At 44.5% G+C, this 11,451-nt stretch overlaps 2 protein-coding genes across 4 annotated transcripts; both read left to right on the forward strand.

Annotated features, from left to right (window-relative positions):
• The first annotated feature begins 539 nt into the window (after positions 1–539).
• On the forward strand, positions 540–7,267 carry LOC129186292 (aquaporin AQPAe.a). 3 transcript variants are annotated; one of them, XM_054784405.1, is made up of 6 exons: positions 540–815; positions 1,049–1,232; positions 1,313–1,474; positions 3,703–3,867; positions 3,993–4,073; positions 4,696–7,267. In XM_054784405.1, exons 2-6 carry the CDS (start codon positions 1,068–1,070, stop codon positions 4,909–4,911), a joined length of 789 nt encoding a protein of 262 aa, XP_054640380.1. In that variant the 5' UTR covers positions 540–815; positions 1,049–1,067; the 3' UTR covers positions 4,912–7,267. The 3 variants fall into 3 exon arrangements, with proteins under 3 accessions (XP_054640380.1, XP_054640379.1, XP_054640375.1); XM_054784404.1 differs by having other exon boundaries at positions 541–815; positions 1,041–1,232; XM_054784400.1 differs by having other exon boundaries at positions 738–815; positions 1,038–1,232.
• A 1,814-nt stretch (positions 7,268–9,081) lies between these two features.
• Positions 9,082–11,360, forward strand: LOC129186299 (lens fiber major intrinsic protein-like). The gene is made up of 4 exons (XM_054784416.1): positions 9,082–9,762; positions 9,894–10,058; positions 10,130–10,210; positions 10,288–11,360. The coding sequence occupies exons 1-4, from the start codon at positions 9,403–9,405 to the stop codon at positions 10,471–10,473; spliced, it is 792 nt and encodes a 263-aa protein (XP_054640391.1). The 5' UTR covers positions 9,082–9,402; the 3' UTR covers positions 10,474–11,360.
• Positions 11,361–11,451: the final 91 nt, after the last annotated feature.

Below are 11,451 nucleotides of genomic sequence, written 5' to 3' on the forward strand. Positions count from 1 at the left end.
TTGTACAACCGGAGCAGGAGCCTGGTTTGCATTGACAGCAGATCGTAGTGAAGAGAGAGCTGAGCCGGAAGGCAAAGCTCTTTAAAAGTCAATCTATGTTCGTACCCTCACCTATGGTCATGAGCTTTGGTGTCGCGAACCGAAAGAATGAGATTGTGGATACAAGCGGCCGAAATGAGTTTCTGCTCTGATTCAATGCTTACTTATAGTTTCATGCTTGTCACCTGGGGAGGAAAGAATGGCGTAGTAGCAGATCATTAAGAGGCTATAGTATATGTATTTATTTAAAACAGGGAGGCAATATGTCATATTGTAGCACCAGAAATAATTGCAGTGTAAAAGTAGAGTTTCTGTGAAGCCAAATGTGTGATTGGACGATTGGACCCTCCAGTGTGATTCAGGCACACTGTGTACAAGTCTCTGAAGAGGACACAATCACTCCACGTTGAAGCTCCTTGAAGATATAAGAAATTGCTCAAGGTCGCCAACATGTGTGAGGAGGAATTTGTTGGACGAGACAGATGAGACACTACACACGCACGCACACAGTCCAAGCTTTAATGCCCACGATGACTCATGTGCACACTTTACAGACTGAGGTTTGTCAAAAGGAGGAGAGATGAGGGTGGAGGGTGGAGGGTGCAGTGTGGGAGGAGGCTGCGCTCATCAAAGGAGTGCTCGGACTCTAACGAGGGATGGAGCAATGACCCTGAACGCCTCACAGCCCGACAGGCGGACAGACAAGCAAAAGACGGGGCCCCCTCCTGACCGCACCTGAAGAGACACTCAGCGGGTGCGAAATGATGTGGCGTGAGGTGAGCGTCTTTACTTATTTACCGTCTTGCTGTTTCATTTCATTTCAACTTGCTTTTGCTTTGTGCTTTGATTTGTGTGAAGAATGCTTCAATGCAAGTAAAGTAACAAGCATTCTCTTTCAACTTCACCTTTAAAAGCACACTTTTCAGTATGTACTGAGCTAAACACCCCCCCACCCCCCCCCCCCACCCCCCTTTGTTTGTTTGCGTCTTTGCTCCGAGGAGCTGCGTAGTCGTCAGTTCTGGAGGGCCATGATGGCGGAGCTGCTCGGCACCCTGGTGCTGGTGAGCGCCGTGTTGGGTGCAACCGTGCCGGGCCCTGGAGAGTCCCCAGCGGGACCCTTGTACCCAGCGGTGGCGCTCGGTGTGGTGATTGTTGCACTGGGACACTGTTTTGGGGAAATAAGCGGAGCACAGGTCTCGCAGTCGACTTTATATTTTTGTTGGTGACCTGTGACCTGTGAATGTGAACTTGTGTGTGCGTGCTGCCTTCTCAGGTGAACCCTGCAGTCACTCTGTCCCTGCTGGCCACACGGAGGCTGGATGTCCTCAGGGCCTTTGTCTATATCACAGCCCAGTGTTTGGGGGCGTCTTTGGGGGCTGGGGCCCTCTACCTGGCTCTACCACTAAAAAGCACTGCAGACTACTTCGTCAACAAGGTTTGTTCTCACACAACATCGTGTAGAACCTCTGACGCTGAACATGTTATTTCCTGTGAAGCCTGTTGCCTTTGGGGTCAATAATATTAGAAATAACTAAACTGTTACCATCATAAATTATTATCTACCGTATATAGACGATGCTTTAGCACTGTAGAAAATGAAAACAAAGCAAAATGCCCCATTAACCTTCTTAACTGTCATACAAGTGTATAAATAAGTTAACTGCTTACCAAGTACTCACATAACTTTGATGATGCATTGGAAAATGTGGAGGACATTCACATGAAGCCCCCTATAACATTGTAAAGACACTCAACCCTTGGTTTTCCAATGCACCACTTTTTGGATGATTAAGTTGGTTTTCGTGCACCATCTCAGTTGTGCAAAAACGAGGGAGCCGCGGAATCGAGTGGCCAAACAACACCCTTCGTGTTGGTGACTCACTGTGTGCATTTTTTGACTGCGAAATAACTCTTCGAGAAAGTTGCGAGTGCCAGCAATTTGATAAAGAAGGTGAGAATCACTGCTGAATTTAAGTAATCTCATCACAAAGTACGAAGATGGCATCCCCTCCCCCCTTTTTCGCCGTCTTTGCCAAACAGAGGGATTCAGGTAAAAATTTGGTTAAATGTTCTTTTTTTTTATCAATTTCATTCATCATTTATAATTATTTTGTCTTGTTTTCTGCATGTAAAAACTATAATTAGTCACTATAACATTTATTTTGTTAATATTTTTGGGTGTCTGGAATGGTTTTATTGGATTGAAATTATTTTTTATAAGGAAAATTGCTTCAGTTTTTGGTTTTCATGTGACCTTTTGGAACAGAATTAATAAGGAAAACCGAGGTGCCACTGTACATGACATTTTTTTTGTATGAATGAAACTGGCTTACTGTCACTGTAGCAATATAGCATTTTGTTCACTAGCCAGGACAACACCGCTTTCTTGCATGGCACAAAACATTTCTATCACATTTTTCTTCTTTGCAATACCTCTTTGGTACATTTATTTGGCGATATCCAAAAAAGCCAAAGAAAAGCAAAACACTCTGGTGGAGTTAATCCCTCAACAGTGTTGTTCTATTGTGGTCAAACCATCAATATGTACCATAGCCTTGCCATGTGACAGTAATGCCTCGTTTATCACCGCGATAAGTGAATTTAGGATTCCTTCTTTATAAATGGAATATTTTCATAGTTATAGTATAGAAAACCTGTTTACAATCTACTAAATATGTTTTTTTTAACATTATTAGAGCCATCTAGACATGAAATAACAAGCATATAGTCAAATTTACATTCGTATTACCCAGCATAGTACATATAATCTGAGAAAATAAGCCGTTTAAGACAGTTTACCTTGGTAATGGTGACGGTTTAATCCATCCTGAACATGCATACGAGTCACACGGGAGCACATCCATCCATTTTCTATATCGCTTCTCCCCTGGAGCACATCACATAGCACAATTCACAATTTTGCATGTCCAAAAAGGAGTAGGAAGAAGCAAGGCTTATTTAATCCTACCCCTCATCAGTTTCACATCAGCTGCAATACATTTATTCACCTCTTGTTCCTCCAAGTGTACTTTGTAAGACTACATAACAATGTAGTGCAATCATAGTCAAGGTTTATACTTACTGAAAGGAAGCTACAGACTTAATGATAATAACTGATAAAATGGTTGACGGAATCAGAAAAGACAGAAAAGAGTTCCTTACTCAATCCGTTCCACAACTTGATTCCACATACGGAAATGCTGAGTAAGTGTTCAGTATTGTCCGTGCATATAGTAAGTGTTTTAGGTTTAATATTCCCCTAAGATCGTGTTTCTCCTGTCTTGTTGATAAGAACTGTTTGACGTTTTAGGGTAGATGGTTAAAAATGAAAAGAAGAAACAAATTTAGAATGAAAGATGAAGAAGTCAATCGTCTATGTTATTTCCAAGTTTTTGCAGGCCACATTAAATCATTTGCCCCGGGGGCCTTGATTTCGACACCCGCGTTTTAGATGCTCACCAAAAAAAGAAAGACGCTCATCCAGCTGAAGTTTTGTGTCATCTGCTGACTTCTCATTTGCATTATAACTGCTCGAGAGTTTTCCGCAAAGTTTGTTGCATATTTTTCCAGAAAACCGAATTCCAAATTGTACAACCTAAGAAGCATTTGACCTTGGAGGTTCCTTTTTATGTACTCCTTCTTCCTCCCTTTCTTTCCACTCAGGTGCCCATTGAGTTGAATGCAGCTCAGGCCCTCGGCATTGAGGTCTTATGCACCTTCCAGTTGGTCTTCACTGTCTTCTCAGTGGAGGACCAGCGACGAAGGGAAAGCCCAGAACCGGGAAACCTGGCCATTGGCCTGGCACACACTGCTGGAGTGATGATAGGGGTGAGATGAACTTTGGTTATATGAGCATCTTATAAAAAAAAGACGAAAGAATTTGTCGATAACCAGGCATCTGTTATCAAAGATGTTATCATCTGTACCAATTATCAGACTTTTTAACCTGGCAGGCGCGGTTCTCTGGTGCCAGTATGAACCCTGCACGATCTCTGGGTCCAGCCATTATCACGGGATTCTGGGAAAACCACTGGGTAAGTGTGAGAAAAATGTGTTATATTCACACTTATAAACTATTTCTCATAGTTGGGATTATATTCCTTATTAGCATCTTTCTTTGTGTCGTCCCTTGATATCATATGATGTCCACATAAGGTCCATATAATGTCTTCCTGGCAGCCTTCCTGGTGTTCTATAATATGATGTCCTTGGTTAGTAGCCTTCTTTGTATTATGTCATAGGATGTCCTTAGCCTTCTTCAGACGCCACCATGAGATGGTATGTTTTAACAAAGCCATTTGTTCAAGATGTCCTCCAATAAAGATTGTCTCCCGATCCATATAAGCCTTGGATGTCTGAATATGTGACAGACAGCTTGAACATCACTTTTGAGTACCGGTACCCCTCCCCTCACATATGCACACCCTATATCATGACATCGCACTCTGCAGAAGTAAGACGTTTCTTTCTTGAAGCCGTCCATTCAGGTTGTATTGATTTGTCTCCTTGCATGCAAGCTTTATTCAATTGTACCTCTCATTATTATCAAGCAACTTGTCTCTTGTCCATTTGGACCCACATCTGTAGAATGGCACCACACTGTGCCTAGAGATCTTACCACAATAAAAAAAAGTGTCTGCTCGTGTCCACCTGCAGGTGTACTGGATCGGACCAGTGCTGGGGGCAATGCTGGCCGGCGTGTCCCATGAGTTCTTCTTTGCGCAAAGCGCCCCCCGCCAGAAGCTGGTGGCATGTCTGACCTGTAAGGACATAGAGATTGTTGAGGCGACCAGCATGACCGGCTCGTCTCTGTCCACCGTCACCCAGAACGCCACCAGAGGCAAGCAGGCCCACAAACAAGACAACGCCTGAGCTCCCAGTCCGTGGAATTGATGCTGCCTCTTGTTTGTGTTAGTAAAAACGGAGCCAACGTTGTGCGATTGTCCGCATTTGCACATCATTAGAATACGTGGTGAAATACTCATTGAAATCCTGCTGCAAACAATCCCACGCTTGCTGTGTTTTTTGTTTCGTTGCATTCTGTAGCTTTGAAATGCTAAGAGGCCTCGGTGATGCTCTTAGTTGCTGCTCATGAGTGTTCGTCTCTTCTCTGAAGCTTTTTGTTCACAGTCAAATAGACCAGACCACACTAATGGCTCCATGGAGGGAAACTCATTCAATGAAAATAATCCTCCTGTGTTTGAGCATGTGAACCATTGGTTATGAATATTTTTGCAGTTTATATGTAAATATATACAGTGGTGTGAAAAAGTGTTCCTGATTTCTGATTTGTTGTAATGTTTGTCACGCTTAAATGTTTCAGATCATCAAACAAATTGAAATATTACTCAATGACAACACAACTGAACACAAAATGCAGTTTTTAAATTCAACTTTTTATTATTAAGGGATAAAAAAAATCCAAACCAAAACCAAATGGTCCTGTGTGAAAAAGTGATTGCCCCCTAAAACTAATAACTGGTTGGGCCAACCTTAGCAGCAACAACTGCAATCAAGCGTTTGCGACAACTTGCATATTACTTATATAACTTGAATTTTGGCCCACTCATCTTTGCAGAATTGTTGTAATTCAGCCACATTGGAGGGTTTTCCAGCATGAAGCGCCTTTTTTAAGGTCATGTCACAGCATCTCAATAGGATTCAGGTCAGGACTTTGACTAGGCCACTCCAAAGCCTTCATTTTGTTTTTCTTCAGCCATTCAGAGGTGGACTTGCTGGTGTGTTTTGGATCATTGTCCTGCTGCAGAACCCAAGTTAGTTTCAGCTTGAGGTCATGAACAGATAGCCGGACATTCTCCTTCAGGATTTTTTGGTAGACAACAGAATTCGTGGGTTTTATCACAGCAAGTCTTCCAGGTCCTGAAGTAGCAAAACGGCCCCAGACCACCACACTACCACCACCATATTTTATTGTTGGTATGATGTTCTTTTTCTGAAATGCTTTGTTACTTTTACACCAGATGTAATGAGACACATACTTTCAAAAAGTTCAACTTTTGTCTCGTCAGACCACAGAGTATTTTCCCAAAGGTCCTGGGGATCATCAAGATGTTTTCTGGCAAAATTGAGGCGAGCCTTAATGTTCTTTTCGTTCAGCAGTGGTTTTCATCTTGAAACTCTGCCATGCAGGTCGTTTTTGCCCAGTGTCTTTCTTATGGTGGAGTCATGAACACTGATCTTAACTGAGGCAAGTGAGGCTTGCAGTTCTTTGGACGTTGTTGTGGGGCCTTTTGTGACCTCTTAGATGAGTCGTCGCTGCGCTGTTGGGGTAATTTTGGTTGGCCGGCCACGCCTGGGAAGGTTCACCACTGTTCCATGTTTTCACCATTTGTGGATAATGGCTTTCACTGTGGTGCACCGGAGTCCCAAAGTTTTCAAAATGGCTTTATAACGTTTTCCAAACTGATAGATCTCAAGTTACAGTATGTTTAACTGGAGGCTGGGGGGGCAATCACTTTTTCACACAGGGCCATGTAGGTTTGGATTTTTTTTCCATCCCATCATCATTCCCATCATCCTGATACTGAAGTTGACGAGGGTTTTGTTTGTCCAAACAACCTGATACTGGAACACAGGAGGCTTTTTAAGATATTTTCAGTGGACGTGATCCCACCAGTGTTTTCTTTATTTCTAACAATATATCAAACTCTTGGTTTGGTCCCTTTTTTTCCTTCCATGTAGCTTGATGTTGTTTTTTTATGCCCTCATGATGATGTTCTTCACTTACTCACTTGAGGCCTCATTGGACTTCATATTGGTAGCTCCAGTCAGACATCTACCAAGCTGACTGACTGTTCCTGACCAGCTAACCTCGTATTTTTTATCAGAAAAAGCCCTTGTTAGTAGCCGGTTAGCTTGCTAATACATGGAAACAGGAACCAAAAGTCAGCTCAGTCGCCCCGTCAATGATGTCATCAGCGGGTGACTCCGTAGTTCTTTGCTAACTCAACACAGTTACACCACAAGACTGTCATTGTCTTTTGATTACAGCTGCAAAATAACCAAACAATGGAGCCAAAGAAAGTTGCAAGCGCCCGCATTTTGATAAAGAAGGTGAGAAACACTTGAATTCAAGAAATAACTCCTAGCAGACAAAGTTGGTGTCCAAGTGGCTCTTGCTGCTGCATTGCTGTCTTAGCCAACAATCACATCTTCAATCAAGGTGGAAGTTAAGTTAAATGTTCATCCCTTTCATTTGTCATTTATGTGCATTTTGAAGTGTTTTCTGCATATAAATAATTCTAAAACAATGAAAAGGTGTTTTGTGTTAACATTTTTGGCTTTCTGGAACAGATTAATTGGATTTACATGATTTCTTATGGGAATAATTGATGTGCTTAGAGTCAGCCCTTCTGCAGACGCTAACCAAGTTTCCACCCGGTGACAGTGCAGTCACGGGAGGCAGGTGAGGCAGCGCATCACCCGTATTAGTATTTGAAAACAATTTGAAAACAATTTGAATTTTTTTTTTTAAACAAAAGTTAATTATTGTGTTATTTTTCTTGCTATCCTCTTAATAAGCAACTTGCATTAACATAAAATAAAAAACCTTCCAAGAGAGTCAGCGCCTCACCAGCCATGGGTCACTAGTTCCACTGTACACTAAATGGGAGTCGTCTTCTTCTACTGCAGTTTCATTGTGACACATACACCTCGCACGAGCGGAGGAAGTATCGCATGAACAAGCACCTCTCTGGTTATACTGAATGGTTTACCTTATTTGGGTGATGTTTGGCGGGTCAAATGAAAACCTTTGGAGGGCTGGATGGGACCTGCAGGCCGCCTGTCGAGTCCCCCTGGTCTCTGGCGGTTCTAGAGACATGTGAATAAGTTCACTGACAATATCATTTGTCATTGCAATTATCATCATAAACTTTTGATAATGTTTTAATCGTGACAGCTATTAATAACAATACACAGGACGCACACTTACTTATCACGCTGCCTAAATGTGAAACATCCTAGAAACAAAACGACACCCTGTTTATCAATATATTTGCATCATTTATTGACATTTCTATAAACAAGACCACACTACAGGTCTGGTCAAGTCCCACAAAACAAGTTTGATCTACAGTAAACCATCTCCACACACACACACACACACGCACACACACAGCACATGCACAATAACCACATTGCTGCCAGCATTTTACATTGTGTGTCTTCTTTCCATAAAAGCTAGTTGAAATGGCACGCTCAGCGTTCTGCATTCAACTGCATTCACTCGCCCCCTCCCTCCAGCAGAAAGAGGGCTCTCGACTGGTCAGCGCCGCGGCCCTTGTGCTGCCCGCTAACCCCAGCATGCACCCTCCGCATCCCCAGTGGCCCAGTGCTCCTCCGATTGGCCTGCAGAAGCTTCACGGCTCAAGCAGCAGTTACATTGCAAAGCCATTTGGTGCAAAATTGTGTTACCGACTTTTCGGAATTGCTTTATGAAATGAGCTCGCTTCGTCCCCAAAGAGAAGCGGCGAAATCGTTGATAAGCTTTATTCTGCAGGCCAATGTCGTCTTTATGCGTGTGTCTTGTCTGTGCCTGTGCACAGCGCTCATGCCTGCTCCACACAATAGTTTCACAGGGTCAGGCTTTTCTCTGTATAGGTCACTTCAGCGCTGTTAGCTTTGGGCTCTTCCGTCTGGGGGGCCTCAACTGTATTATCTACATGTGTGTGTGTCTGTCAGCGTTTGTGTCCCCTGATTGTCACAGTTATGATAAGTCAACAGATGACATACGCCCCTGAGGAAGCCTACTTCTGTGGGCGGCAGCTGCTCTTGAGCCTGGTTGTTGTTCCTTCAAAGAAAGAAGACTTACGTTGTGTGGGTTTTTTTGTTCTCCTCACACTCATTCTCGTTTTTTCCTCACAGAGACAAACACACCTCTTTTGACCCTTGTCTATAACAGTGGGGGTTACATTTGTTTGATTTAGGATGTCCACTGATGCCTCCCCTCCCTCCCTTGTCCCTTCAGGGGGGATTATGGCGTCATTTGGGGGCCCCTGGGGGGCGTATTATAAAGCCCCTGTCTGGCCCTCTCTGCTCCGTCAGAGCTCAAGGTTTATCGGACACCGTACCACTCCATCCCTCAATCTCGACACTTCTTCACAGTTGGCGCCCACCTGCGTTCTCCACACACACACACCTGACACCTATGTCTTTGCAACAGGTGGACGCAGGTGGCAAGCGAGCACAGCAGCGTCACACCACTTGCTGAAGATCCCTCCAGTGGATTTTCCCAATTCCGCTTTCATTTTTGAGCTGACTTGAGGAGGACTGAAGAGGTTCAAGCTTCGTTTTCACTGCTGCCGTCTTCTTCTGGTGGAGAGCCTCAGCTAAATCGCAACCATGTGGGAGTTCCGCTCCATGAGTTTTTGGCGGGCAGTCTTTGCAGAGTTCTTCGGGACCATGTTTTTTGTATTTTTTGGCATGGGTGCCGCCCTCCGTTGGAGCGCCGGGCCTCATCATATCCTACATGTGGCCTTGTGTTTCGGACTGGCAGCTGCCACCCTCATCCAGTCCATCGGCCACATCAGCGGCGGCCATATTAACCCTGCCGTTACCTTCGCCTACCTTGTCGGGGCGCAGCTGTCTCTTTTCCGCGCCTTTTTCTACATCATCGCCCAGTGCCTCGGCGCTGTCGCTGGGGCCGCTGTGCTGTACGGGGTCACGCCTGGCAACATGAGGGGCAACATGGCATTGAATACGGTAGGAAGACAACATGGAGGTTTGAACTGGTGGGAGAGGAAGCTCTGAAGCTAAAAACGAGCAAAAAAAAACATCTGAAACCAACTTCTGACATCAAAACGGTTCTCCTGAATCCATTTTTCCATACACAGCTGCAGCCTGGCATCAGTCTGGGAATGGCCACCACTGTGGAGGTGTTCCTTACCATACAGCTCGTGGTGTGCATCTTCGCTGTGACGGATGAGAGGAGAAATGGCCGCCTGGGTTCCGCCGCACTCTCGATCGGCTTCTCCATCACCATCGGACATCTCATGGGGGTGAGACAAACACAACACGCACATGAGCTCACCCGCATGTCCATGTAGATCACACCTGTAGTGTGTTTCAGATGTACTACACAGGTGCTGGCATGAACCCTGCCAGGTCCTTCGCGCCTGCGGTGCTGTTCAGAAACTTCCTCAACCACTGGGTAAGACGCTCTCCTCCGTTGTCACCTTCTACGAATGAGACAGGGCGCGCTCACGCATAATTTCTGATTCCTTTCAGGTTTACTGGGTTGGACCCATGATCGGCGCTGCCGTGGGTGCCATCTTGTACGACTTCATGCTGTTCCCACGTATGAGGGGTCTTTCCGAACGCCTGGCCATGCTGAAGGGCACTCAGCCCCCGGAGAGGGAGAACCAGCAGGACGCCCGCGGGGAGCCCATCGAGCTCAAGACACAAGCCTTGTAAACCTGCCCTCTCGACACGCGAGGGACAAGACCCTGCACCGTTGCTCCCCATTAAGCCTTCACTCATCATCACACAAGACTTACATAAAGACTGAGAACACAACAGTCAGGTCCACAACAAGAGTTCTCCTCCCATCCCAGACCATACTCTGTGTTCAGACTTGGTGATAAAGGCTGCTTCTGTGATGTAGAGGAACATGCAAACTGGCAGAGAGGTTTTGGGAGTGGGTGGTGTTGGAATAGGGTGGGGTAGGACGCAGGGTGATAGGTCACTGTGGGTTTGTTTTCTGGTTAGACCAGTGAAGATGGTTTCCTATACGCATCACATTTATAATCTCCATTTTCGTTTTTTTTTTTAAGTTTTATTTTCATTTCTGCACTTCAGACGCAAGACGTGGATGTATGATTCAATTTGACCAGGATTTTTCAAATAGCTACATTTTATCTGTGCGTGTGTGAGAGACGGCATTGTTGGTTGCATGAGAGTAAACGTGTGTGTGTGTGTGTGCGTGTGTGTCTTTGCAGGAGTGTGTGTGTGTGCGTGTGTGAGATGACGATTGCTGATGCATCATTTTTTTTTCATTGCAGCTCTTCTGTTTTGTACCAATCACCTTTTTCGTCATCATGTTTTTAAGACACGACCATCTCCCCTCACTGTGATATTTGCTATGATATGGAATTTTTACATAAACCATCGCTTTTTTTCCTGTGAGCCAGCGCAAGCAAACAAAATGTTGAATTAGTCAATTGGAGAAACGTGAGGTCTCGTCACTGGAGACCAGCTGTTGACAGCTTCAGATTGAGTCTATTGCTATTTTTTCATCCCCTTACTGGGATTAAAAAAACGGTTTCAATAAAATTTCAGTTATAATAAATATGCAAGTATGATACCGGGCTTGAGTTATTTTCTTCTCTTGAAGCAGGCGTATCCAAAGTGTGCCTGCATACAAATTTAAAATGCATAGGCAAAAATGAAAAA

The sequence above is a fragment of the Dunckerocampus dactyliophorus genome, chromosome 1 (genome assembly GCF_027744805.1).
Source record: "Dunckerocampus dactyliophorus isolate RoL2022-P2 chromosome 1, RoL_Ddac_1.1, whole genome shotgun sequence".
Taxonomy (NCBI): Eukaryota; Metazoa; Chordata; class Actinopteri; order Syngnathiformes; family Syngnathidae; genus Dunckerocampus; species Dunckerocampus dactyliophorus.

Coding starts and splice junctions, on each gene's coding strand:
- LOC129186292 (XM_054784400.1), top strand. Junction 1,233..1,312: donor GGGAAATAAGCGGAGCACAG/GTCTCGCAGTCG, acceptor CTGCCTTCTCAG/GTGAACCCTGCAGTCACTCT. Junction 4,074..4,695: donor GATTCTGGGAAAACCACTGG/GTAAGTGTGAGA, acceptor GTCCACCTGCAG/GTGTACTGGATCGGACCAGT.
- LOC129186299 (XM_054784416.1), top strand. CDS start 9,403: ATGTGGGAGTTCCGCTCCATGAGTTTTTGGCGGGCAGTCTTTGCAGAG. Junction 10,059..10,129: donor CCATCGGACATCTCATGGGG/GTGAGACAAACA, acceptor AGTGTGTTTCAG/ATGTACTACACAGGTGCTGG. Junction 10,211..10,287: donor GAAACTTCCTCAACCACTGG/GTAAGACGCTCT, acceptor GATTCCTTTCAG/GTTTACTGGGTTGGACCCAT.